Consider the following 24,956-nt stretch of genomic DNA (forward strand, 5'->3'; position numbering starts at 1 on the left):
GGACCTGACGCAGTGGCCGCCACCGTGGCGACGGTATCCGCTGGGAGCAGAAATCGGGGGCGCTAGCTCACTTCCGTGGCTGGCACGTGGACTCCGAGGGCGGGACGCGGAGTGAAGCCAAAAGATTGAGACAAAGCGAACGTGATCGGGGTGCAGTCTCCTCTCGCTGGCGGAGAAAGCGTGGAAAGCGGAACGCCAGCCTCCGCCTACTCCTTACCCTGCCTTGCCCGGGCGGCTGTAGCCTCCGGGTAAAGGTTGTAGGCGACACCGAACAGCTAACTGAAGGACCGCCCCCTGCTAACCTTTGCCTGCGAAGCTACGGAGCGCCACAGGATAGAGCTGAGCCGGCAGGCCGGATTCCGTGCCTGGAAGTCATGTGACAGGAAGTAGCCTACAAAAGGTGGAAGTAGAGCGAGTGAGGGGAGGTGGCGGTGATCAGAACCCGGAGCGTGAGAGAGCAAGAGAGAGACTCGTGGAGTTGGGGAGGAAGAGCCGCCAAGATGAAAGTGAAGATGCTGAGCCGGAACCCGGACAATTATGTCCGCGAAACTAAGTTAGACATACAAAGAGGTGAGACAAGTTGTAAGGTTAAAAAAGTAAAGCGAAAGAGACGCTTTCCGCGAGTCTCCGACATCTAGTCTGTTTTCTCGGGGTAAAGCTGGGAAGAAGCTGGCGCTCCATTCTCATAGCTTGTTATCTTTCACCAATTTATTGCAGATAAGGCTGATGCGGGGCTGACTAGCAGCTGTATTCTCTTCAAGTGTTTTTTAGAAATGGGAAATAGTTAACTATAGGTAGGGGGAAGGATTTTGCCTACGCCCTTTTAGCTGCTGCTATCGAATTGTTCTCAGGTTCCTATTACTGTTGAGAAGTGGGGCTTCAGTGAGCCACGCTCATAAATTGAGGGATTGGAGAGAAAAACAGGATTCTCTAAACCTTCCTGCTGGTCTGTTTTTTAGCTGCTTAATGACTTCAGATTGCTTATTTCGGACGTGGAAATAGAAACACGAAACCTAAAGCCATCAGGTTTCTCTTAGCACCAATTCTTGTGATTAAGTTTGATGGGGGTAGTGGTTACAATGACATTTTTTTTTCCTTTTCTTTTGTTTTTAATCCCCTCCAAGGAGATCTGGTAGCGAAGTGGTTACGAATCGGGCTGCTAACCTCAGGGTCAGCAGTTCAAAACTACCAGCTGTTCCGTGGGAGAAAGATGAGGCTTTTTGCTCCCGTCGGAAACCCTGTACAGAGTCACTATGAGTCGGAATCGACTCCACTGCATAACAACAACAACAACATGCATCATTAACCAACCAAAGGGTATATCCTGCAAGCCTCCCCCCCCCCCCCATCCTCCACCCCCAGTTGTCAGCACACAGCCCCTCTCCCTCTCTGGGTCTAAAGCCATTCCTTCTCTTCATATCATCATCTCTGCCTCCATAGTTTCTGCCTCCATCTCTGGCGTCACTGCTTCTCTGTGTAGGGTCCTGCTCTCCACTCTTCTCCCTTGATGGTCCCAGGGACCTCCGCTCCTATACTACAAAGTTAATCACTCCCCTCCTTTTGCTACACAACATTTACCTTTACATTACCAACCCTCACAATCAGTCCTGAAAGGATTATTCACTCTTGTATCACAGGAGACCTGTCCGCATCTCCTTTCGTCAGTCCCGTCTAAACAGATTGGATACTACTCAGTGAAGATTCTATCTTCCTCCACGCCCTGTGCATCTAGGCTCCCTCTTGAAAGCTTGTGAGCCAGTCACTTCTTGCCTTTGTAGGCCCCCCCAACTTTGGGTAGCCAATGTCCAAGTTGCCCATCCCTGTCTCCTCTGTGTATGGAGGGGATGGGAATGATCCTAGCTGTAAAGATTTGTTTCCTCTTTTGAGCTGCATCCATAGGTTTAGGTCAAGTTCATCAAATTGTATCAGATTACTCTTTTTTTCCTCTTGTTTCTTCTTCAAATTGAGCTCTGATCAAACAGTCATGGAAGCCAGGTCAAGTGGGTATTATCTGCAAATATGGGTGTTCTTGTGCATATACCCTCTTCTTTTATCAGCTAGATGCTTCACTCTCCATTCGAGTCCTCTGTGGCTATGTCACTGACTCTGGGCCCAAGAGTCTTACCACAGTGCTGGCCAACCAGGTCTCCAGCCAGGTTCACAGAAGTCTATTGAATGTTGTGGGGCTTAGCTCGCAGCTTCATTGATGTTTTTCCCTCAGCCAACGTGGTCACTGATCAGAGCTTGTATTCCCATTGAGTCTTATAGTCTTGGAAGGGGGTTTGCCCTGAGGGGACCCAACCACTTGCCTTGATGTCTCCTAGGCGAGCAATTTGCTTGTTCTTATAGTAATCAGTTGGTCTGTTAATATTGTTTTGTATTTTTCCTGTCGGTCTTTCATTCAAGAAGTATATTCTGTTCTAGCCACTCCAGGCTGGTTTGCTTGTCCTTTCAAGTGGGAATTTCCCACCTCAGAAGATTTTGGATGGGGTTCAGGATTCCATCTATGGTCTTATGTAATGCAGAGGCTCCACAGGAAGCCTCCCTAACTGGGCATGTTGTAGCCCCATTTTAGGTATTCCAATCAGTTATAGGCAGAAGACGGACTTAAAAGCTTTCTGTGGTGATATTTCTGGTATTCCTTTCTCTCCTCTTCAAGTGTCTATTTTATAATGGTGTGCCACGGAAACCAAGATTCAAAAGACAGCCAAGCATCTTTTCCCCCCTTTTGCCCATTGCAACCATGTCTCAATCCTTGTATCCCTGATCCCTGTTGTTCCAAGGTTGTGCACACATCATTATTTACCTCTGTCCCGCTTAGCCCATGCAAACCTGCCTAATTGTTCTCCCATCTGCTTTGTTCTTCCATTCCCATTCCCCGACATTGATTTTTATTTGTCATTACTGCTGTGTTTCCTATTAACATATTCTTGAGTCTGAAATGACAAGGAACAAACTATGCATGAACAGAATTTTCCAAGTAACCTGAATAATGAGTGAAAAGGCTTTAAGGCAAAGATGAGTTTAAGACATGGAAGGGAGGGCCATGTGATCGGAGTATGAATGGGGAGTATATAAGTGATAGAAGATGAAACTATAGTAGTATATCAGTGTTTGGATTGAGTTCTGGAGATTAGCAACATGTGTGAGCATTGTTCTTTAAATGTGGTCTCTACCCCTGAGATGTTTACAGATTACGTAACAAAACAGTCATGCATGTAAAAATGCAAATCAGATTTTTTCGAGCAAGGAAGGGCTTGACATCATCTCAACTCTTTGAATGAACTGCAGGTCCCATCTTCTTCAGTTTCATCAGTCACAAATTTTGCATAAATTGCAGCACTGGGTTAAGCACTCGACCTTAAGGTTGCTTTGAACTTCATGGTTGGTGGTTCAAACTCAACAGCTACTTCTGGAAAAGCCCTATACAGGGTTACTATGAATTGAAACTGTTTCAACAGCACTTAACAACAACAAGCTTACTGGTGGAGTTTCCTAGGTGCACAAATGATTGGAGTCCTGGTGTGGCCCTCTGGGTTAATGCGCTGGACTTCAAAGTTGGTTTGAACTGCAAGGTCGATGGTTCAAGCTCACCAGCCGCTCCTTGGAAACCCTATGCAGGGTCACTATGAGTCGGAACCAATTCAATGGATGGTACTTGACAACGCAAATGACTAGGAGTCCTGGTGTGGCACTGTGGGATAATGCACTGGACCGCAAGGTCAATTTGAACCACAGAGTCGGTGGTTCAGACTCACCACCTGCTCCTTGTAAACCCTATATGGGGTCATTGTGCCTCCGACTCGACTCACCACCACGATTATTCCCTGCCGCTTGATTCATTTCCGCACCCCTCTTTTGTTATCCCATCACATATATGTATTTTTCATATTGTCTCATGATTATTTTTGTGACGAGTCTTTCCTATTAGACTGACCTTGCAGAGACGAATCATGCTTATTTCTGTATCCATTGTGTTTAGACAGCTCTGGCACATAACTTTGTATTTTTTTCCATAAATAATTGGCCCACATAAATATGCTTAGGATGCATAGGAAACTAACATGTGAGGGAGTTGGATGGTTTTGCAAACAAAAACAAAATACGTAACAGTCATATTATTTGCATGGAACTATAGTTGTTTTTAAGTGCTGTTGAGTTGATTCCGACCCATAGCGACCCTGTATAGGGTTTCCAAGGAGCAGCTGGTGAGCTTGAACCACCGACCTTGAAGTTCAAATGACTTTGCAGCCTGACGCATTAGCGCACAGTGCCACACCAGGACTCTTACTTTATAAATGTCTGAATGAAAGAGTGAATGAATAAGTGAGTGACAGGCTGAGGGTAGAGTGAGTCTAGATTGTATAAGACCATGTTGTTGTTGTGAAGTGCCGTCGAGTCGGTTCCGACCCATAGCAACCCTGTATAGGGTTTCCGAGGAGTAGCTGGTGAGCTTGAACCACTGACCTTGCAGTTCAAACGGCTTTACAGTCTGGCCCATTAACCCACAGCGCCACACCAGGACTCCGTATAAGACCATAAGGAGCTTGAAATTCATTCAGTAAGTCAGAGATCTCTAAAATGAGTATGCAGGCCATCAGTTGGAATGTGGAGAGGGGCAAAAAACAATACTTCCATTTATATAAGGGGACTTCAAAAAGTTTCTAGTAAAATGGAATTCAAAGATAATAGAATTTTTTCCCACAAACTTTTTGAAACCCCCTAGTATTCCTTGTTGTTGTTGTTGTTAAGTGCCGTCGAGTAGGTTTCGACCTATAGCGACCCTGTACAGGATTTCCGAGGGTGTAAATCTTTATGGGAGTAGAAAGCCTGATCTTTCTCCCGCGGAGCAGCTGGTAGTTTCGAACTGCTGACCTTAAGGTTCGCAGCCCGATTCGTAACCACTACGCTATCAGAGCTCCTTAGCCTCAATAAATTTATTTAATAGTTGGATTGACACTGCCATCCTCAGTTGGGCCTTGTAGTCAATGTTGTTAGTTGCAGGCAAGTCACTTCTTAACTCATGGCTTCCTCGTGTGTGCCGAGTAGAACTGCTTTGTAGGGTTTTCAAGAAGCAGATTGCCAGAGTGTCTTCCAAGGCACTTCTAGGTTAAATGTTATTGTTAAATCCCTTCAAGTTGGTTCCAAGTCACAGCAACCCTGTGTAGGGTTTCCAAGGAGCAGCTGGTGGATTTGAATCACTGACCTTGCAGTTAGCAGTCCAGTGCTTGTCCTTCAGCACCACACCAGGGTTAAATAATTAGACCTTATATATGGTACTGCAAGTATCCAGAGGAAAAGAGTAGGAGAGCTGGCAAAGGTTTCTGCCTTCAGAATATTGCAGCATATTTTATTTACTGTGGTTTGCATTCTCTTAAAGGAATAGAATCTTTGTAATAATTGGTGAAGTGATGGAAAGGACCACAGACATCATTTTTCATGCAGCAGATCCTCAGTCATGTCATGATAAAGTTTGTAGAAGAGTTGGCAAAGGGCATGATGAATAATACATTTTAAATTTTGCCCAGCTTTTCTGTGACTTAATACTAAGTAGTTTATTGCTTTGTTATTTTTTTAGAAAAGAATAAACACCTAATGTGACGCATCAGCGTTTACTTTTCAAAAGAACATGTGTTTAAAGGTCATTTTGACAATGTATGTTTAGTGTGGTAATCATGTTTTTGATTTTATACTAAAAATGATGAAAGTGCCCTATAAAATTCTTTTTCCCCACATGAAAATGTTTGAAACAGTCATCTATCTTGTTTGGGGTTGTTTTCCTTTGTTTTAAAAAACCATTTGTTAAAATTATTAAAATGAGCTTTATAGCTGTTGACATCAGAGTAGATGGAAATTTTCTGGACATACTTTATAAAGAATTTTTGTAATACTGCCGGATGGGACTGAAAATTAAATAAAACAAATGTCGCCAACTCTGCAAATTTTCTTTTTGAATCTGCTTGTCTTTGTGAAGTATAGGAAGTACTCAGTGCACAATAGCAAAGTAACTGAACTGATTGTACACTTTGACAGAAAACTGTAGAACCATAAAAAGTTACCATGGAATCATGCACAGCAAGGAATTGGCTCCAGTATATACATGCTGTTCCATCAGCATTGTTCTGACTCATAGCGATCCTGTATCGGGTTTTTGAGACGAGGCTGCTTGGTTTGAACTCTAAACCTTCTGGGTAACAGTCCAGTGCTGATCCTACAACTCCACACCAGGACTCCAAATATATTTTTTCAGCTATGTTGTTGTTGTTATATGCCATGGAGTTGGTTCCGACTCATAGTGACCCTGTATAGGGTTTCTGAGGCTGTAAATCTTTATGGGAGCAGAAGCCTCATCATTCTCCTGCGGAACAGCTGGTAGTTTTGAACTGCTGACCCTTAGGTTAGCAGCCTGATTTGTAACCACTATGCTACCAGAGCGCCTTTTTCAGCTATGTTGTTGTTGTTGTGAAGTGCCGTTGAATCGGTTCCAACCCATAGCGACCCTGTATAAGGTTTCTGAGGAGCACCTGGTGAGCTTGAACCGTTGACCTTGCAGTTCAAAAGGCTTTGCACTCTGGCACATAACCCACAGGGCCACACCAGGATAGCAGCCATTAAAACCAAACAGTGAAATCAATTGAAATTGTTGTTAAGTGCCGCTGAGTCACTTCCTGCTCTGTGACCCCGTATAGGGTTTCCAAGGAATGACTGGTGGGTATGAATCAAGAGCCTTCAGGTTAGCAAATGAGTGCTTATCCTACAGCACCACACCAGGACTCCAAATTGAAATTGTTGTTAAATGCCCTCGAGTCAGTTCTAACTCATAGTGACCCTGTATAGAGTTTCTAAGGAGTGGATGGTAAGCTTGAACTTCTGACCTTGTGGTTCAAACTGACCTTGCAGTCCAGTGTATCAGCCCGGTTAGAACCTTTGAATTGCTTTATCACAATGTTAAATGGAGATTGGGGAGAAAAAAAACAACCCGCCAATCATGGGTCTCCTTGAGTAAATATGCAAGGGGGCTTCAAAAAGTTTGTGGAAAAATAAAATGAAAAGATACGGGATTTTTGATTTGGGAAGGAAATTGGAATGAAAATAAGAACCACAGGGAGGAAATGGGGAAACTTGTTTTATGGTGAGGATTGCAATCATTGAAATTAAATCAATTGTATGATTTGTTGATTATAAAACTGGTGATCTGCTCTGTAAACCTTCACATAATTCACAATAAAAAGTTTGGGGGGAAAAAAAAGTGAAGTTTTTCCACTCGTTTATGAAGCCCCCTTGTACGTATGTTGAATAGGAAGGACCTGTTAAAAAAAACTCTTGTTCTAATGGGCACACAATTAGAAAAATTAGAACATTACTATTTTAGAGAGCCATTGGAAGTTTTTAGTCTTGGGTGGTAGTGGTGGTGGTTATGTGCTGTGGAGTCGGTTCCTACTCACAGCGACCCTGTACAGGGTTTCTGAGGCTACAAATCTTTATGGGAGCAGAAAGCCTCATCTTTCTCCCATGGAAGAGCTGGTAGTTTCGAACTGCTGACCTTGCAGTTCGCAATAACTCTTTTAAGGTGATTCATCTGCTGGCAGTGTAAAATGGCATCAAATAGAGTGGGGGTCGCCTTACAGTAATCTAGGTATGGGCCAAAACAAAGTTAATAGAGGTAGGTAAAGAAAGAATAGAATGAATTACAAGTATTTCCAAGGGAAAAGAGTAGAACTTTGTGAGCTTTGGCAATGGGGAATATGGAAGATGGGATACATGAGGATGATAAGAATTTGAGCTTGTCTGAGTGTTGTAATGTAGCACTGCTAGGGAATCAGAAGAAATGTCCTAGGATGAGGTATAGTCGGGGTAAGAAGATGCATTTTCTTTTCTTTTTTTAATTTAAGGTTTTGTGGATTGAGTGAAAGTTTACAGGGCATATCATCAGTTTTACCTTCAACAAATCATACACCTTGTTTCATTACAATGATTATAATCCCCTTCGTGTACCATCAGTTAACAGTATTTCTCTCAATCCACTTTGCGTTTGCTTTTGAACATTGAGGTGTAGACGTGGGCTTAGAATGATTTCCTAAGATAAATTAATAACTGATTGAGCTTGTTTCGCAGCTTAACAGAATGGTAGGAAGAGTTCAGATGAATGTACAGGAAACTGTTCATTAGGACACACAAATGGAGAAGCTGTGAGTATACATGTAGCATCTAACTGTGGGTTAATGCACTGAACTGCAAAGTCTGTTTGAACTGCAAGGTCAGTGGTTCAAGTTCACAGGCTGCTTCACAGAAATCCTATACAGGGTCCCTCTGGGTTACAACCAACTCAACAGCACTTAACAACAACAACAATGATAATTTCCTGGTAGTTTAGAAGAGGTATCTGTATGAAAGATCTTTTACTCTTTCATTCTTTACAGTGCTTGGCATAGAACAGGATTCCTAATAAAAGGGCTTATTGCATAATAAATTGCTTCGGTAGGGAAAATGACAGGTAATAGTAAATATGAACTATTTTATTTTGTTAAGAGGAGTCCTTCTTGTTTCAGTTCCAAGAAACTATGATCCTACCTTGCATCCTTTCGAGGTTCCACGAGAATATGTAAGAGCTTTGAATGCTACAAAACTGGAACGGGTATTTGCAAAACCATTCCTTGCTTCCTTGGATGGTCACCGAGATGGAGTCAATTGCTTGGCAAAGCATCCAAAAAGCTTGGCTACTGTCCTTTCTGGGGCATGTGATGGAGAGGCAAGTGTCACTCTAAACATTGATATTTTAAAGTAAAAATAGTTACATTGCAAATGTTTTTCCTTTGGTTTTCAGTATGGGTTTTACTTTGATTTCTGCCTTTCTGTATTTTTTTTATTTTTATCCTCAAGACTAACTTCTGTTTGAAATAGTAACTTCAATAATTTCTTTACTAAACCTAGGAAATTATAAAGGCAAGACTTGAGGCTTAGTTTGATCACAAATAAAGAAATCATGCTTGCAATAAAGGTATTTAAGTGTGCACTTTTAGTGATCCACGCTATTGGTTTGGGGTTAGAAACAAGGCTTTGAAATGCTTTAAGCTATACTAAGCAAAGTGACAGATTGAATTTTTTTTCTTTTTGATATACTTGTCAATATGCATTGCATTATTTTAATCCAAAGCATTTTGTTTTTAGCTATCTATGTGAGTGATTCATAGCCTTTTGAGTGTTGAATTTCTTTTTCTTGGAATGTAGTACACCAGTGTCTGAACATTTCTTGTTTATTATTCTCTGAAATTTCCTGGTATGCTTTATCATAGGTTAAAATTTGGAACTTGACTAAACGAAAATGTATCCGTACAATGCAAGCACATGAAGGCTTTGTACGAGGAATATGTACTCGCTTTTGTGGGTCTTCTTTTTTTACTGTAAGTATGCTATTTAAGTTATTAAAACTTTTCTGTCTACAGAATACTGATCTAATTGAATAGATTTACTTCTGAGTTCATTTATTACTTCCAAGGTCCTTTTGGAGCGATACAATGTAAAGTACCTTATTAAAACCTTGAAAAGTCCTAGTCTTCATATAATCCAACCCTAAAATTATATTTTGAGTTGCTTAACATGTTATTAAACTAACCTATAGCATATTGAGAAATGGGAGTAGTAGGAGGTGAAGCTATAAAGGTAGTTTGGCTTACGCTGGAGAAGTTTATATTTCAATTGGCAGAGTCTAAGGAATTACTGAAGGTCTTTTGACGGGTGGGTGACAACTCTTAAGCTGGACTTTGAGATGTGTGGCGCTGTGGATTAATGTGCTGGATTGCAAAGTCGGTTTGAACCATAAGTTTTGTGGTTCAAGCTCACCAGCCGTTCCTTAGAAACCCTATACAGGGTCTCTGTGGGTTGGAAATGACTTGACAGCACTTAACAACAACAATTTTATAGGAGTGAATAATGTTTGAAAAGTCTGGTTCATGGTGGTTGTTGCCATTGAGTGGGTCCTGACTCATAACAACCCTGGATAGAGTTTTGAGACTGTAAATCTTTATAGTAGCAGAAAACCTTATCTTTCTCCCGAGGAGCGGCTGGTAGAACCACGCTCCTACCCTTGCAGTTAGCAGCCCAGATAATCCACTACACACACCACCACGGCTCCTTGAATAGTCTAGGTAGGCAACATTAAGATGCTGCACTGGGGAGTAGAAACAAAGAAATGGTTAGGTTTAGAAATATTTTGAAGATTTGGCAAGTTTGATAAATAAGTGAGAGGTGCCTAGGAAGATGATAGTTCCTGTTATAGAAATAAAGAAGTGAAGAGTATCAGCAAGTTGAGGAGAGTGAGAATGGGAAGGCTAAATTGTGATGAGTTGAACTTCAGTGGACTATTGGAATTAGACTGTCAGACCTTTATAGGTACGGGCCTGGAACAAAGCCGGGAAGGGAGGGTGGCATCATCATGTGAGAAGTTAAGAAAGGGAAATGTAGAAATACAAATCAGTGTTAAAAAAAATAGTGTGAAGAATGGGAATGTTTTTACATTTTTGCAAATCTTTTTTTAGTAGTGGACAGCTGGAGTTTTCATGTCTGCTGTGTGTGATTTGGTTGTATGTGTAAAGACTCTGACCTCACATAAATGTGTAATTTTAAAAGGCAAGGGTATTTTCATAGTTTTTTCAGATAATTGTGAATGTTTTTCTAGGTACTACACTAAAATGTCATGAGGTTTACATTTTAAAGGTTATAGCTAATCTAAATTTAAAACGACATCAATGAACTTTAAATACAAGGGGGCTTGAAAAAAGTTTGTGGAAAATTCCATTATCTTTTCATTTCATTTTTCCATGAGCTTTTTGGAGGCTCCTCATACACTATTACATTAAGATTCTTTGATCTATCATTCACTTTGAATATATCTTTAGCCCCTGCAGAATTTTATATCTAGAACATATTCCACTGAAATATGCATCTCTTGTAAATGTTAATCCATATTACTATATGTCATATGTATATTTTTAAATCACATGCTACTATTACCACTGACCATATCAGAAATCTTTAATTATTCTCAAGGTCATGATGGTGAAGATAGGTTTCATACAATTTTTATTTTTTCTTGAAAATTTAAATATTATCATTGGCAACAAGTAATGTTAATTGTTTTCCTTAAAGTGACATGTCCAATTCTTTTTTTTAGTGTTTTATTGTGAATTATATGATAGTTTACATGGGAGAACATTAGTTTTACATTCATTCTATCGTATATCGTATCATTGCCATAGTTACAATCCCCTCCATGCATCATCAACCAACCAAAGGGTATATACCCTGCAAGCCTGCCTCCTACACTACCCATCTCCCCGAGTCTTCAGCACACAGTCGCTCTCCCTCTCTGGATCTAAAGTCCCCAGCTGCTCCATCACTTCACGTCATTGTCTCTGCCTTCATCTCAGGCATCACTGCTTCTCTGGGTTGGGTCCCACTCTCGGCTCTTCTCCACTGATGGTCCTAGGGACCTCTGCTCCTAGACTGGAAAGTTGTTCCCTCCCTTCCTTTACATTTCCAACCTTCACAATCAGTCCTGATAACAATTATTCACTATTGTATACAAGAGACCCATCTGCATTTCATTTCATCAGTTCCGCCTAGGCAGATTAGATACTACTCACTGGAGATTCTGCCTTCCTCCAGCCCCCCTGGCTCTAGGTTCCCTCTTGAAAGTTTATAAGCCAGTCACTTCTTGCCTTTGTAGCCCATCCTCCCCCCCATTTTGGGTAGCCAATGTCCAAGTTGCCCATCCCTGTCTACTCTGTGTGTGGAGGGGGCGGGAATGATTCTTGGTGTAAGAATTTGTTCCCTCTTTTGAGTTACTGCTTCCATAGGTGTAGGTCAAGTAAATTGTATCAGATTACCCTTTTTTTCCTTCCAGTTCTTTTTTGTGAAAATCTTTGACAGATGTTGTTTTTGTTAGGTGCCATTGAGTCGGTACCGACTCATAGCGACCCTATGCACAAAAGAACAAAACACTGCCCTGTCCTGGGCTAACTTCACAATTGTTGCCACACTTGAGCCCTTAGATGCTGCCATACTTAAGTCTAAATAGTGATAAGTTTGTTGCCACTGCCTTGATTTGTACTAAGGGACCAACAGTTTTGTTTTTTCACCATCTGTGCACATGTCAACACGTCAAAAGCAAATAGTGTCTTTATTAACACAGAAATTGTTTTGGCCTTGTGTACCCCTGAAAAGTTTTCTGTATCTTTCAGGGGTCTACAGACCACAGTTTGAAAACCACTGACCATTTCTGGAGTTTTGTGTCATGCTTAAGTTAAAGGACTTTGTCCATTCCAAGATTGTAAAACGTCTTCTATCTGGTATTTTTAATGTTTCCTATTTTATAATGTATTTGGGTGAAGATTTACACAGCAGATCAGCTTTCCATTCTACATTTCATGTACGTTTCGTTTCATCTCATTGATTGCAGTTCACATGATGTAACATCACTGGTCCCACTTCTTCCTGTATTTCCTATTTCTGTTCCTCCAGCTTTCCTAACCCTTCTGAGATTTGTCCTTGGTTAAATGTTGTTCTTTTGATCTCAGATGGTTGATTATCCTAAGGTGTGCATACATCTACAGTGTTGTTATTCCGTTTATAGACATGTCTGTTTGGCTGAAAACTGAGCTATGGGGAAGAGTTCAGTTCCAGACCTAAAAGATGTCTAAGGGCCATAGTGGTTAGACAGTGCTTCCATCAGTCTCTAGCCAACCAGTAAGCCTGCTCTTTTTTATGATTCTGAGTTTTTGTTCCACATATTTCTTCCACTCTTATCTAGGACCCTCTAATGTGATCCCTTTCATAACAGTCGGTAGTGGTCACTAGGTACCATTTAGTTCTTTAGGTCTCAGGGTCATGAATAGTAATGATCATGTGGTCCATTAGTTTCCACGCATCTTCAGTTTTCTTCACTCCTTCCCTCTGGGCAGAGAGAGAGCAGTAGTTAAACCTCAGGTAGCCACTCATGAACTTTAAGACCCCAGTAGCTATGAATCAAAGGAGTCGTGATGTGGTGCTGCAGGATAATGGACTGGACAACAAGGTTAGTTTTAACTGTAAGGTCAGCAGATCAAACCCACCAGCTGCTCCTCAGAAACCCTACAGAGCGTTGTTGTGAGTCAGAACCAACTCAGTGGCACTTAACAACAACAACAGCTATAAACCAAAGTAGGATTATAGAACATTGTCTTGTGTACTATGTAATGTTAATTGATCTTGGTGTCCCCTGAGACCTTGATCCTGAGCCCCTAGGTTCCCAAACACTTGAAGGTATTTGGTTTTGTTGGAAACATCTTTAAACTTTGACGCTTGTATGCTCCACCACATTCATGAATTTATCTGCAACAAATATATACCCTTGTACAAATATCTTCTGAAAAATGTATATATATTCATCATTCATTCTGTGTGTATCCATGCATCTACTAATATTGTTGTTAGGTGGCATTGAGTTGGTACTGATTCATAGCGACCTTATGCACAACAGAACAAAACACTGCCTGGTTTTGCACAAACCTCACAATCATTGCTACTTGGAGCCCATTGTTGCAACCACTGTGCCAATCCATCTCGGTGTGGGTCATCCTCTTTTTCACCAATCCTTCACGTTACCAAACATGATATCCTTCTCCAGAGGCTCATTCCTCCTGATAATGTTTCTGAATATGAGAGACAAAGTCTGGCCATCCTGGCTTCCAAGGAGCATTATGGCTGTCCTTCCAACACAGATTGGTTTGTTCTTATGCCAGTCCATGGTACTTTAAAAATTCTCCAACATCATAATTCGAAGTCATCAATTCTTCTACGATCTTACTTAATCACTGTCCAAGTTTCACATGCATATGAGGATATTGAAAATACCATGGTTTGGGTCAGGTGCACTTTTCTCCTCAAACTGACACCTTTGCTCTTGAATACTTTTAAGAGGTTTTATGCAGTAGATTTGCCTAATGCAATACGATGTTTGATTTCTTGACTGCTGCTTCCATGAGTGTTGATGGTTGATCTGAAAAAAATGAAGTCCTTGATATTCAATCTTTTCTCCATTTATCTTTTTTTCTTTTTAAGTTTTTATTGTGAACTGAGTGATAGTTTACATGGAAGAACATCGGCTTTACACCATAGTTTCAATGCAATGATTATCATCTCTGTGCATCATCATTCAACAGTATTTGTTCCCTTTCCCTCCCTGTTTTTTTGTTTTTTTTTTTTGAGGAGTGGGGGTGGGGAGATGTACACAAAAACACTCGAATACATTATAATTAAACAGCCACAAGGGCACATTCTGCAAGCCTGCCTTCTAACTGCCAGCACACAGTCCCTCTTTTTCCATGAGTCCAGAGTCCTCAGCTGCTCCCTCTCTCCATGGCCTTATCTCTGCCTCCATCTCTGGTGTCATTGCTTCTCTGGATTGTTGTTGTTGTGTGCCATGGAGTCGGTACTGACTCATAGCGACCCTATGCACAACAGAATGAAACACTGCCCACTCTTGGGCCAACCTCACAATTGTTGCCATGTTTGAGCCCATCGATGCTGCCGCTTTACCATTCCATCTTGCTGGGGCTCTTCCGCTTTTTCTCTGACCCTCCACCTTACCAAACATGATCTCCTTCAGTGACTGCTTCCCCCCCCCGCCCCCAGACAATATGTCCAAAGTATGAGCTACAAAGTTTGGTCATCCTGACCTCCAAGGAGCACTCTGGCTGCACTTTCTATAACACAGATCTGTTTGTTCTTTTGGCAGCCTATGCATTCCGCTTGTGCTCGTCTCCCTTGATGGCTCTAGGGTCCTTTGTTTCTGGACTGTAAGATTAACTACTCCCCCATTTTTGTTACAAAACTACCTTTACAGTTGTGACACTCGCAATTAGTCATGATAACATTTACTCATTATTAAATCATAAGAATCTTATTCCCATCTCTTTTCACCAGACCCATCTAGATAAGATGAAAACTATTCAATGAGGACTCTACCTTCCCCTGCATACTTTTAAATTAAACTCCCTCTTGAAAACTTGTAAGCCAGTCACTTCGTACCTTAGTCGCCCCCTCATTTTAGGTAGCCAGTGTATCAGTTGCCTGTCCCTATCTACCCTGTCTGTGTACAGAGGGAATAGGATTGATATTTGATGTAAAGACTCCTTTCCTCTCAGTTGGTATTTTGAGCTACTGCGTCCATAAGTATAGGTCAAGTTCATCAAATTGTAGCAATTTACACTTATTTCCTGTATCATAAATTGATTTTTTTATCTTCCTCTAGTCAAGTTCTGATTATCAAGCCATTAAGGCTAGGTCTAATGTGTACTGTCTGCAGGTTTGGGCGTTCTTGTGCTTCTCCCCTCACTTCATATCAGCTGGATGCTTCACTCTCAGTTGTAGCCCTCTGTTGCTATATCTTTGTCCATGGGCTCAGGAGTCCCCGGGTCTCACCACATTTCGGACCAACGTCCATTTATCTTGATGTTGTATATTGGTCCAGTGGTTAAGATTTTTGTTTTCTTAACATTGAAGTGCAACCCATATCAAAGGCTGTGGTCTTTAATCTTCATTAATAAGTATTTTAAGTACTCTTTGCTTTCAGCAAATATCATCTGCATATCGCAAATTGTTAGTTATTCTTCCTCCAATACTGATGCCACATTTTTCTTCATATAATCCAGTTTCTCAGATTATGTGTTCAGCATATAGATTGAATAAGTAATAGTAAAAGAATTCAACTGTGGTGCATACCTTTTCGAATTTCAAACCAATCAGTGTTCCCTTGTTCTGTTCAAACAACTGCTTCTTGGTGTATTTACAGGTTCTTCATGAGTACAGTTGAATGTTCCAAAATACTCATTCTCTGATATGTTGTCCATAGCTTGTCATGATTCATACAGTTGAAAGCCTCTGCATGGTCAATGAAGCAGTGACTTCTGGTGTGGCACTGTAGGATAAGCATAAGGTCTCTTTGAACCATAAGGTCGGCTGTTCAAACTCACCAGTCATTCCTTGGAAACCCTATACTGTGTTGCTATGAGTTGGAACCGTCTCTAAGGCACTTAGCAATAACAACAAAACATCTTTTTGGTATGCTCTGCTTTCAGCCACAATCCCTATGATGTCAGCAATGATATCCCTCGTTCCATGTCCTTTTCTGAATTTGGCTTGAACCTCAGGCAATTCTCTTTCAATATACGGCTCCAGCCATTTTTGAATTGATTTCCGCATTGCATTGGGTCACCTCTCTTTGGAATGGGCACAAATATGGATCTCTTCCAGTCATTTGTCTTCCAGATTTCTTGACATAGATGAGTCTCCAGTGCTACATCAGTTTGTTGGACGATTTCAGTTTGTAATCTATGAATTGCCAGAGCCTTGTTCTTTGTTAATGTCTTCAATGCACCATAGACTTCTTCCTTCAGTATCTTTGATTCTTGACCATGTGCTACTGCTTGAAATGGCTGCACCATTTCTTTTTGATTTCAGTGACTGTGTATTCCTTCCATCTTCTTTTGATGCTTTCTGCCTTGCTCAATATTTTGCCCATTTTTTTTTGTTGTTAAGTGCTGTCAAGTTGGTTCCAACTCATAGAGACCCTTTTAGGGTTTTCAAGGAGCAGGTGGTGAGTTTGAACCACGATTATTGGGTCCCAGTGCTTTATACCACAGTGCCACACAAGTATTACAAGTTGAGGCTTGAATTTTTTATTCAGTTCCCTCACTTAGGAATGCTGAGCCTGTTCTTCCCTTTTGGTTTTTTAACTCCAGATCTTTGCACATTTTGTTATAATACTTGATTTTGTCTTCTAAAGGTGACCTTTGAAATTTTCTATTCAGCTCTTTTACATCCTCATTTCTTCCATTTGCTTTAGCATCTCTACATTGGAATACAAGTTTCAGAGTCACTTCTGACATCCATTTTGGTCTTTTCTTTCATTTTTGAGTTCTTACTGATCTTTGCTTTCTTGTATGATGTTCTTGATGTCATCCACAACTCTTTTGGTCTTCAGTCTTTAGTGTCTAATGCATCAAATGCGTTCTTTGGATGATCTCCAGATCCAGTTGGGATATGTTCAAGGTCATGTTTTGGATCTGATGGACTTGTTTTAATTTTCTTCAGCTTCAGCCTGAACTTGCATTGAGCAATTGATGGTCTGTTCTACAGTCTGCCCCTGGCCTTGTTTTGGCTGATAGAGAGCTTTTCCACTATCTCTTTCCACAGATGTAGTAACTTTGATTTCTGTGTATTCCATCTGATGAGGTCCATGTGTATAGTCATCTTTTATGTTGTTTAGAAAAGGTATTTATAATGAAGAAGTCATTGATCTTGCAAAATTCTGTCATGCGATCTCCAGCATCGTTTCTATCACTAAGGCTGTATTTTCCAACTACTGATACTTCCTCTGTTTCCAATCTTTGCATCCTGATTGCCAGTAATTATCAATACATCTTGACCGCATGTTTGATCAATTGCAGAATGAAGAAGTTGGTAGAGGTCTTCAATTTTAACATCACTGACGTTAGTGGTTGGTGCATAAATTTAAATAATAGTGGTATTAATTGGTCTTCCTTGTAGGCGTGCAGATATTATCTTATCACAGACAGCATTGTACTTCTATACAGATCTTGATATATTTCTCTTCATGATAAATGTGATGCCATTCATTTTCAATTTGTCATTCCAGCATAGTAAACCATTTGATTGTCAGATTCAAAGTGGCCAATACCATCCCATTTCAGCTCACTAATGCCTAGGATATCGATGTTTATGCATTCCATTTCATTTTTGACAGTTTCTGGTTTTCCTAGATTCATACTTTGTACATTCCATGTTTCCATTATTAATGGATATTTACGCTGTTTCTCTTCATTTTGAGTTGTGCTCCACAGCAAATGAAGGTCTTGAACGAAGGCTTTACTCCATTCATGTCATCAAGGTCAACTCTGCTTTGTGGAGGCAGCTCTTCCCCAGTCACATTTTGAGTGCCCTCCAACCTGAGGGGCTCCTGTTTTGGCTGGTGCTCTTCATCACATTTCAGTATTCAGTGTTCTGGTGCTGACAGTGCTCTGCTACTATTCAGTGTTTTCAATGAGTGAATATTGGGAGGTAGTTCATCTCTCCTTCCTAATATGGAAGCTCAGCTGAAACCTGTCCTCCATGGGTGACATGCTGGTATTTAAAATACCAGTTGCATAGCTTCCAGAATCACAGCAGCACACAAGCCCCCACAGTACAGAAAACTGACCAGGGAGTGGTGGCATCTGCTCTCAGATCACCACTATTGCAGGGTTGTGTATTATTACGTCTGCCTCTGTTGCGTTCCTCTGGAATTTTATTTTCATGTTAGGTACTGAATGAGGCTGAAACTTCAAAAATAGCTAATCTGATATACAATGCCACTTCATTGTACTTCAGTTTCTTTTCTCCCTAATTTGAAATCTTAATTTAATATGCTTTTTTTTTTTTTTTTGGCCGTGTATATGACCCAGCTTTGCTTTTTCTCTTGTTCTTTTTTTTACTATAGCCATACTGTCTTATCTTTAACTTTATGTACTTTTTTTTTTGCCACAGATGTTTAACATAATCGGTTATAAATGCACTGATAAATGTGATAATGAAAGAGTATGTTAATGTGTTGTTTCGGTAACTGGAATTGCTCACAATTTGATGTATGTGGTGGCAAATGTTTGTAACTTTTTTTTCATCATCATTATAATCATAGTGAAACAAATATTTTTAGATTGGTGATGACAAAACTGTGAAGCAGTGGAAAATGGATGGGCCAAGCTATGGAGAAGAGGAGGAGCCATTGCAGACAATATTAGGAAAGGTATAGAGTAATTGGTCCATTTTTCATTGAAATTCTTCTTTTAGTTGAAATTATAATTTTTTAAAGATATAAATAAGAGACATTTTAGTTTGTAGTAATTTGTTTTTTTATGCAGTATTTAATGCAATTAGGATCCTTTGTAACTACAGCTCTTTGGTGTTCGTTATACAGTAGTAGGGCTTGGTTTCTGTTTTACCTAGAGGGTACAAGTAAACAGTTCCTATAGTAAGACCATCAAGGAATTAATTTATAAGGTCAAACACCATAAAAAAATAATGCTTTAGCTTCTTTCTAATTTATATCATCATAGGTATAACATAAAACTTAGAATTTCCTTGATTTGTTGTTGTTATGTGCCATGGAGTCGGTTCTGACTCATAGCAACCCTGCATAAGGTTTCTGAGGCTGTAAATCTTTACGGGAGCAGAAAGCCTTATCTTTCTCCTGCGGAATAGTTTCGAACTGCTGCCCCTGAGGTTAGCAGCCCGATTCATAACCACTATACTGCCAGAGCTCCTTGATAGAATCCTTTTAAAAATCAGTTTCTCATGTCCATATTGGTCTAAATATATACAAAACTTCTCCATTGTAGATTTCCAAAACTTGTGAGTGTTCTTAAAAGAAGGGGTATTGTTGTTGTTAAGTGGGTCCAGTGCATAGTTACCCTGTATAGGATTTATAAGGCGTGGCTGGTGAGCTTAAACCACTGACCTTGCGATTCAAATTTACCTAGCAGTCCAACCCATTAACCCACGGTGCCACACCAGGACTCCTAAAGGGATATAGGGGTATGGAATATGAGTATGTGATGGAGCTAAATCCCCAAAAGGGAAGCTTAGTAATCTCTGAAAACAAAAATGATTTCATTCTTGTAAAATGCCTTTTCTATAGGGAGTTAAAAAATAGCCTGAAATGTGTTGTTACCCCTACTCTATATTTTATTGTAAGAGTCCTGGTGTGGCACTATAGGATCAGTACTGGACTGCTAACCACGGAGTTGGTGGTTCAAACCCACCAGTCACTTCTTGGAAACCCTATATATAAGGTCATTGTGAGTCACAACTGATTGAATGACACTTAACAACAACAATTTTTATTGTATAATAGATTATAGAACATGCCTTCATGAATAGAAAATAATCAGAAATTTGAAGATGTGGTTAAAGGTTTCTTAGAAGCTTGGTGGTGGTGGTGGTGGTGGTGGTGGTAGTTGCATGCCACCGAGTCAGTTCTGACTCATAGTGACTCTACATAGGGTTTCCGAGACTGTAAATATTTACGGAAGCAGAAAACCTCAGCTATCCCACAGAGCGACTATAGATTCTAACTGCTGAGTTTGTGGTTAGCAGCCTAGCTAGTAACCCACTACACTAAACATTAAGTGCTGTTGAGTCTGCTCCAACTCATAACGACCCTGTAAAGTGTTTCCGAGGAGTGGCTGGTGGATTTGAACTGCCAACCTTGTAGTTATCAGCCTAGTGTTTATCCTACAGTGCCACACCAAGACTCTGTTGACTAAACATGTCCCTTTGCTTTGAACCAGTTCATTCTAGTTTGGCCTCCTCCTGAGAACTTACCTTTCCACCGAGATAACACTGAATTGTTATTAAGTGCTATTGAGTTGGTTTTGACTCATAGCGACACTGTATAGGGTTTCTGAGGCTAGAAGTCTTTGCTGGAGCAGAAAGCCTCATCTTTTTCCTTTGGAACAGCTGGCAGGCTGAAACCACAGACCTTGTGGTTCACAGTCCAGTGCTTATCCTAGCCTCAGCAGGGATTGAATTGTAGCGAACAGGTTTGAAGCCCTAACATGTAAACATTTTCCATATAGAACAAATGTTACACTTTAACCAGGCCCTGAGCAGATTTACATTTCAAGTAATTTTTTTTTTTTGCTTTTACTAATATTAGCATACATCTCCCCAATCTTCTCCTTTCTGAACTCAGTTTTAATCTGGTTATTATTATTTAGGTGTCCGTCCTGGGAACAGTGCTTTATGTATTATAAAACTAAGTTTTTTGGAAGTTATTTTGCATTTCATTAGCTATATCTAACACCTCAGTAGCCAATATTTGTCATTTCAATGAAATGTATTGAAACTTAAATTAAGTGTATTTCAATTACCTTTTTTTTTACTTTTTTATTTTTAAATTTCAGTGTGTGATAAGAAATATTACTCTTTATGTACTGTTTTCTCCTTTAAATGCTTCAAAAAATTGATTTGGCAAATTGGGATTTTCTCAACAATAAAAAAGAGACTTTATAAATATGTTTAATATATTCTATAGATTTGCAGCAGTAATGAACACACCCATCTGTAACAACCTTTTTGCTTTTAAAGACAGTGTATACTGGAATTGATCATCACTGGAAAGAAGCTGTGTTTGCCACCTGTGGACAGCAAGTAGACATTTGGGATGAGCAAAGAACCAGCCCTATATGTTCAATGACTTGGGGATTTGACAGTATAAGTAGCGTTAAATTTAACCCAATTGAGGTACTGTTCCTTTTAAAAATATGTTATATTTATTGTCTCCTTATCTTTGGTTGGTAATTTAGGCTCTGTTGAGGAAGCTTTTGAGTGTGTGTTACATGAATCTTATGAATTTTATTGGTATCCTGGTATTTGATTCTTTTCCAAATTATAGCTGGTAAAGATGCCTTTGGTCAGATCTTAACTTGTTTGCCCACCATATAGTTCCTGATATCCATGCTAAGCTTTATAGAAGGAGGGCTGTAGACATATGTTCAGGGGGTAGAATCCAAGCAGGTACTGTACTGTAGACCTTTAGTTTTATTCATGCCTTTAACACTTATGAATATAGTTTTTCTTAACCCTGTTAGAGGTCAGAAGAAGGAACATTTGAGCATCGTTTTCTCTATTTACAAGTGAAAGGCCCCCAGTGCTTCGTAATAATATACACAGCTATTTTGTCCTGCATGATAATTATAGTTATTTTTTTCTTTGCTCAAAAGTCTGTGTTAAACAATAAGTGAATTGATTGACCAAAAAGCTTAGTTGTTTTTGCTGTTAAGTATCATCAAGCTGATTCCGACTAATAGGGACCTTGTACAGGGTTTCCAAGAAGTGGCTGGTGAGTTTGGACCACCAACCAACCATGTAGTTCAAACTAACCTTGAGGTTGATTTATCTCACAGTGCCTATAACAGGACTGTAAAGAGCTCAGTAGAGGCACCTCTTCATGCAGAAAGAAAAGGAAATCATTGCCCGTATGAGGGAGCTTTAAAAAGTTCATGGAAAAATTGAATGAAAAGTTAATGGAATTCTCCCATGAAGTTTTTGAGCCCCTCATCTAGGCTGAATTTAGTATAGAAGGCTACCATGTTAGATGGGCCCTCCCTATGGTAAGAGGATATCCTGATACATCACTTTCACAGTCACACCAGGGTATGAGAATCATTGTGTGTAGGATGTATCGGGGCATAAGGTGCTCATTGTTATGTGAGCTTGGATTGGTGCTGCTGCTGAGGAGTCAGAAGTCATCCCCCGACTCCCAGTACATATCCACAGAGATTCCTGGCAGAGACTGGCAAGCTGATTCATGAGCCAAATCTGGCTTGCTGGCTGTTCTTGCAAATAAAGTTTTACTGGGACACAGCCATCCCTGTTTGCTTATTGTTGTATGTAATTGTTTCTGCATTACAATGGCAGAGTGAAGTAATAGAGCTTATATGGCCCATAAAACCTGAAATACTTAGTGTCTGGGCCTTTGCAGAATTTTGTTGATTCCTGGTATAAAGCACCAGTTTCTTCTATACAGATCTCTTCCTCACTCCTCTCCCTTACCTATGTTTCTTCTGTTTGTAGAAGTGAGGTAGGTATTACAGGAGGGGAAGGTCAGCTCTGCAGAGCAGGGCTTATGTTATACTAAGCAAAGGTAGGGTATAAACACAGGCAGTTTATAGAAGCAATTTATTTCCTACTGGTGGAGAGCAATGCTGGAACTGTAGTTCCTGCCATTGTTTCTTTGTACTGGCCTTGTCAGTCACTATTTTTCTCTATATTTGTTTCTTTATTTTTAAAATGAGATTAATTATACCTCTTGGTGTACTTCATAAGTTTGTTGTGAGTGTAAAATGTGATAATATGTGTGAACATTTTTAAAAAGTGCTGTACAAAGTCAAGGTGGTGATGCTGCTAACAAAATAAAAGGGACAGATTGGGTTATTTTCCAGGAGACAACGGAGATCTTTTGTTTGTCTGTTTTGGGGAACACCTGTGTCAGAAGAATTGATATCCATTTCTAAAACCATAATTTACTAGTCATGACTGATGGTCCTCTTCTTTAGACCTGGCAGTCTTTGCACAACTGTGTGTTTTGTTTTGCTTTGTTTTATTAACCCTATAATCTGACTTAGTGGTGAAAGTGTATGGCATGCATGTTTCTTATCCTGAACATAATGGGAAGCGGATGCTGCTGTCAACAGTATTATGTGTGTCCTCTAGTCATTGATAATTAATTGTCTGTTAAATTATTGAAGCCTAAAGTTTATGTTGATTGAGCATTGCCACATTTTACGATGTGAAAATCAACTTTTAGTATAGGTAGTGTTTTTTGCTTTACTCTGATCAAAGTCTTGGTTTTGAGAAGTGGAGCATGGTCAGACTCTGAAGTGACACAATGAGAAGCCAAGAGGAGTCACTATCTTGCTAACCCTCAGGCAGGTTTGAGGAAGGACTGAGGGAGGCTATCAGGAAGCATTTTAAAGTGTGTGCAAGCATGTAGTTGGAATTAGCCAGACATACCATTATCTAGTAAACATGAGGGGGTTTCAGAAAGTTTGTGGGGAAAATGGACATCAAAAGTAATGGAATTGTTTCATGGATTTTGGGAAGCCCCCACGTGATTCTCCTTGTTCCTCCTACACATGCAGTAGGAAGTAATTGTAGGCAGAAGCCAAGACTGTGAATGGCAGAAACCATATGTGAGGAGGAATGGTGCTGCAAAGAGAGGGCTTCTGGATTCAGTGATCAGTAGAGGGCTTATTTATGTGTAATATTCACCAAGGATGAATGTCATGCATGAATGAGGATCATGCATATTTATAAGTGACATACAAATAAATATTTGAAACATCTTGAAATGATTGAACAGAGGACAGGTACAATTTATTATAGATGGAGTCCCGGTGTGGCACTGCAAGATAATGCACTGGACTGCAACATCAGTTTGAGCCTCAGTGTGAGCTGTTCAAACCCACCAGTCACTCCTTGGAAACCCTATATAGGGTCACTATGAGTCAGAACCGACTCGACCGCACTTAACAATTTATTATAGAGTTAACAAACATGAGGAACTATTAGTAATTAAAGCAATAAGTTTAATTGGAAATGGCATAAAAACATTAATTTGTTGTTGACAACAGTGGAGTTGGCAGTAAAATAGTCATACTCCCACATGGTGATATATGTTGGTACAGCTCTTTAGAAAACAATTCACCTTAAGTATCAAAAGCCATACAAATGTTCATGTCTTTTGATTTATTGCCGCTTCTGAAATTTTATCCTAAGAAAATAATTAAAATGAAGAAGATCTAAGTATATGAAAGTATTTATTGAAGTATTACTTATTGTGAAAAACAGGAAACATAAGTAGAAAAGTTCTGTTATAGTTTGATGGTGGTGGTGATGTGTTGTCGAGTCTGTCCCAACTCAGAGCGACCCTGAACAGGATTTCATGACTGTACCTCTTTATTGGAGCATAAAGCCTCATCTGTCTTCCAAGGAAACCTCTGGTAGTTTCCAACTGCAGACCTTGAGGCTAGCAGCCTGACTCGTAACTACTATGCTGCTAGTATTACTATTTGTACACCATCATCATTGTTGTCATATGCAGTTGAGTCGGTTCAGACTCATAGTGACCCTATATAGTGTTTCCAAGGAACAGCTACTGGATTTGAACCACCAGCCTTGTGATTAGTTGTTAAGTGCCATCGAGTTGGTTCTGGCCTATAGTAACCCTGTGTAGGGTTTCTAAGGAGCAGCTGGTGGGCTTGAACTGCCAACCTTGCCATTTAAACTGACTTGGCAGTCCAACACATTAACCCACAGCACCACACCAGCACTCCTTGCAGTTAGTAGTCCCGTGCTTA

The 24,956-nt window shown here is 40.2% G+C and overlaps 1 protein-coding gene and 1 pseudogene across 1 annotated transcript in view; both read left to right on the plus strand.

Moving 5' to 3' along the window:
- Positions 1–254: 254 nt before the first annotated feature.
- On the plus strand, positions 255–453 carry LOC102813837 (annotated as a pseudogene).
- A 23-nt stretch (positions 454–476) lies between these two features.
- Positions 477–24,956, plus strand: part of DCAF13 (DDB1 and CUL4 associated factor 13) — a 39,436-nt gene continuing 14,956 nt past the window's right edge. The window contains exons 1-5 of the mRNA XM_006830626.1: positions 477–570; positions 8,550–8,749; positions 9,294–9,401; positions 18,752–18,841; positions 21,184–21,339. Of these exons, the coding sequence (XP_006830689.1) occupies positions 501–570; positions 8,550–8,749; positions 9,294–9,401; positions 18,752–18,841; positions 21,184–21,339 (624 nt within the window). The 5' untranslated portion in view covers positions 477–500. The remainder of the gene's footprint in view (positions 571–8,549; positions 8,750–9,293; positions 9,402–18,751; positions 18,842–21,183; positions 21,340–24,956) is intronic.

The sequence above is a fragment of the Chrysochloris asiatica genome, unplaced genomic scaffold, assembly GCF_000296735.1.
Source record: "Chrysochloris asiatica unplaced genomic scaffold, ChrAsi1.0 scaffold00001, whole genome shotgun sequence".
Classification (NCBI taxonomy): Eukaryota; Metazoa; Chordata; class Mammalia; order Afrosoricida; family Chrysochloridae; genus Chrysochloris; species Chrysochloris asiatica.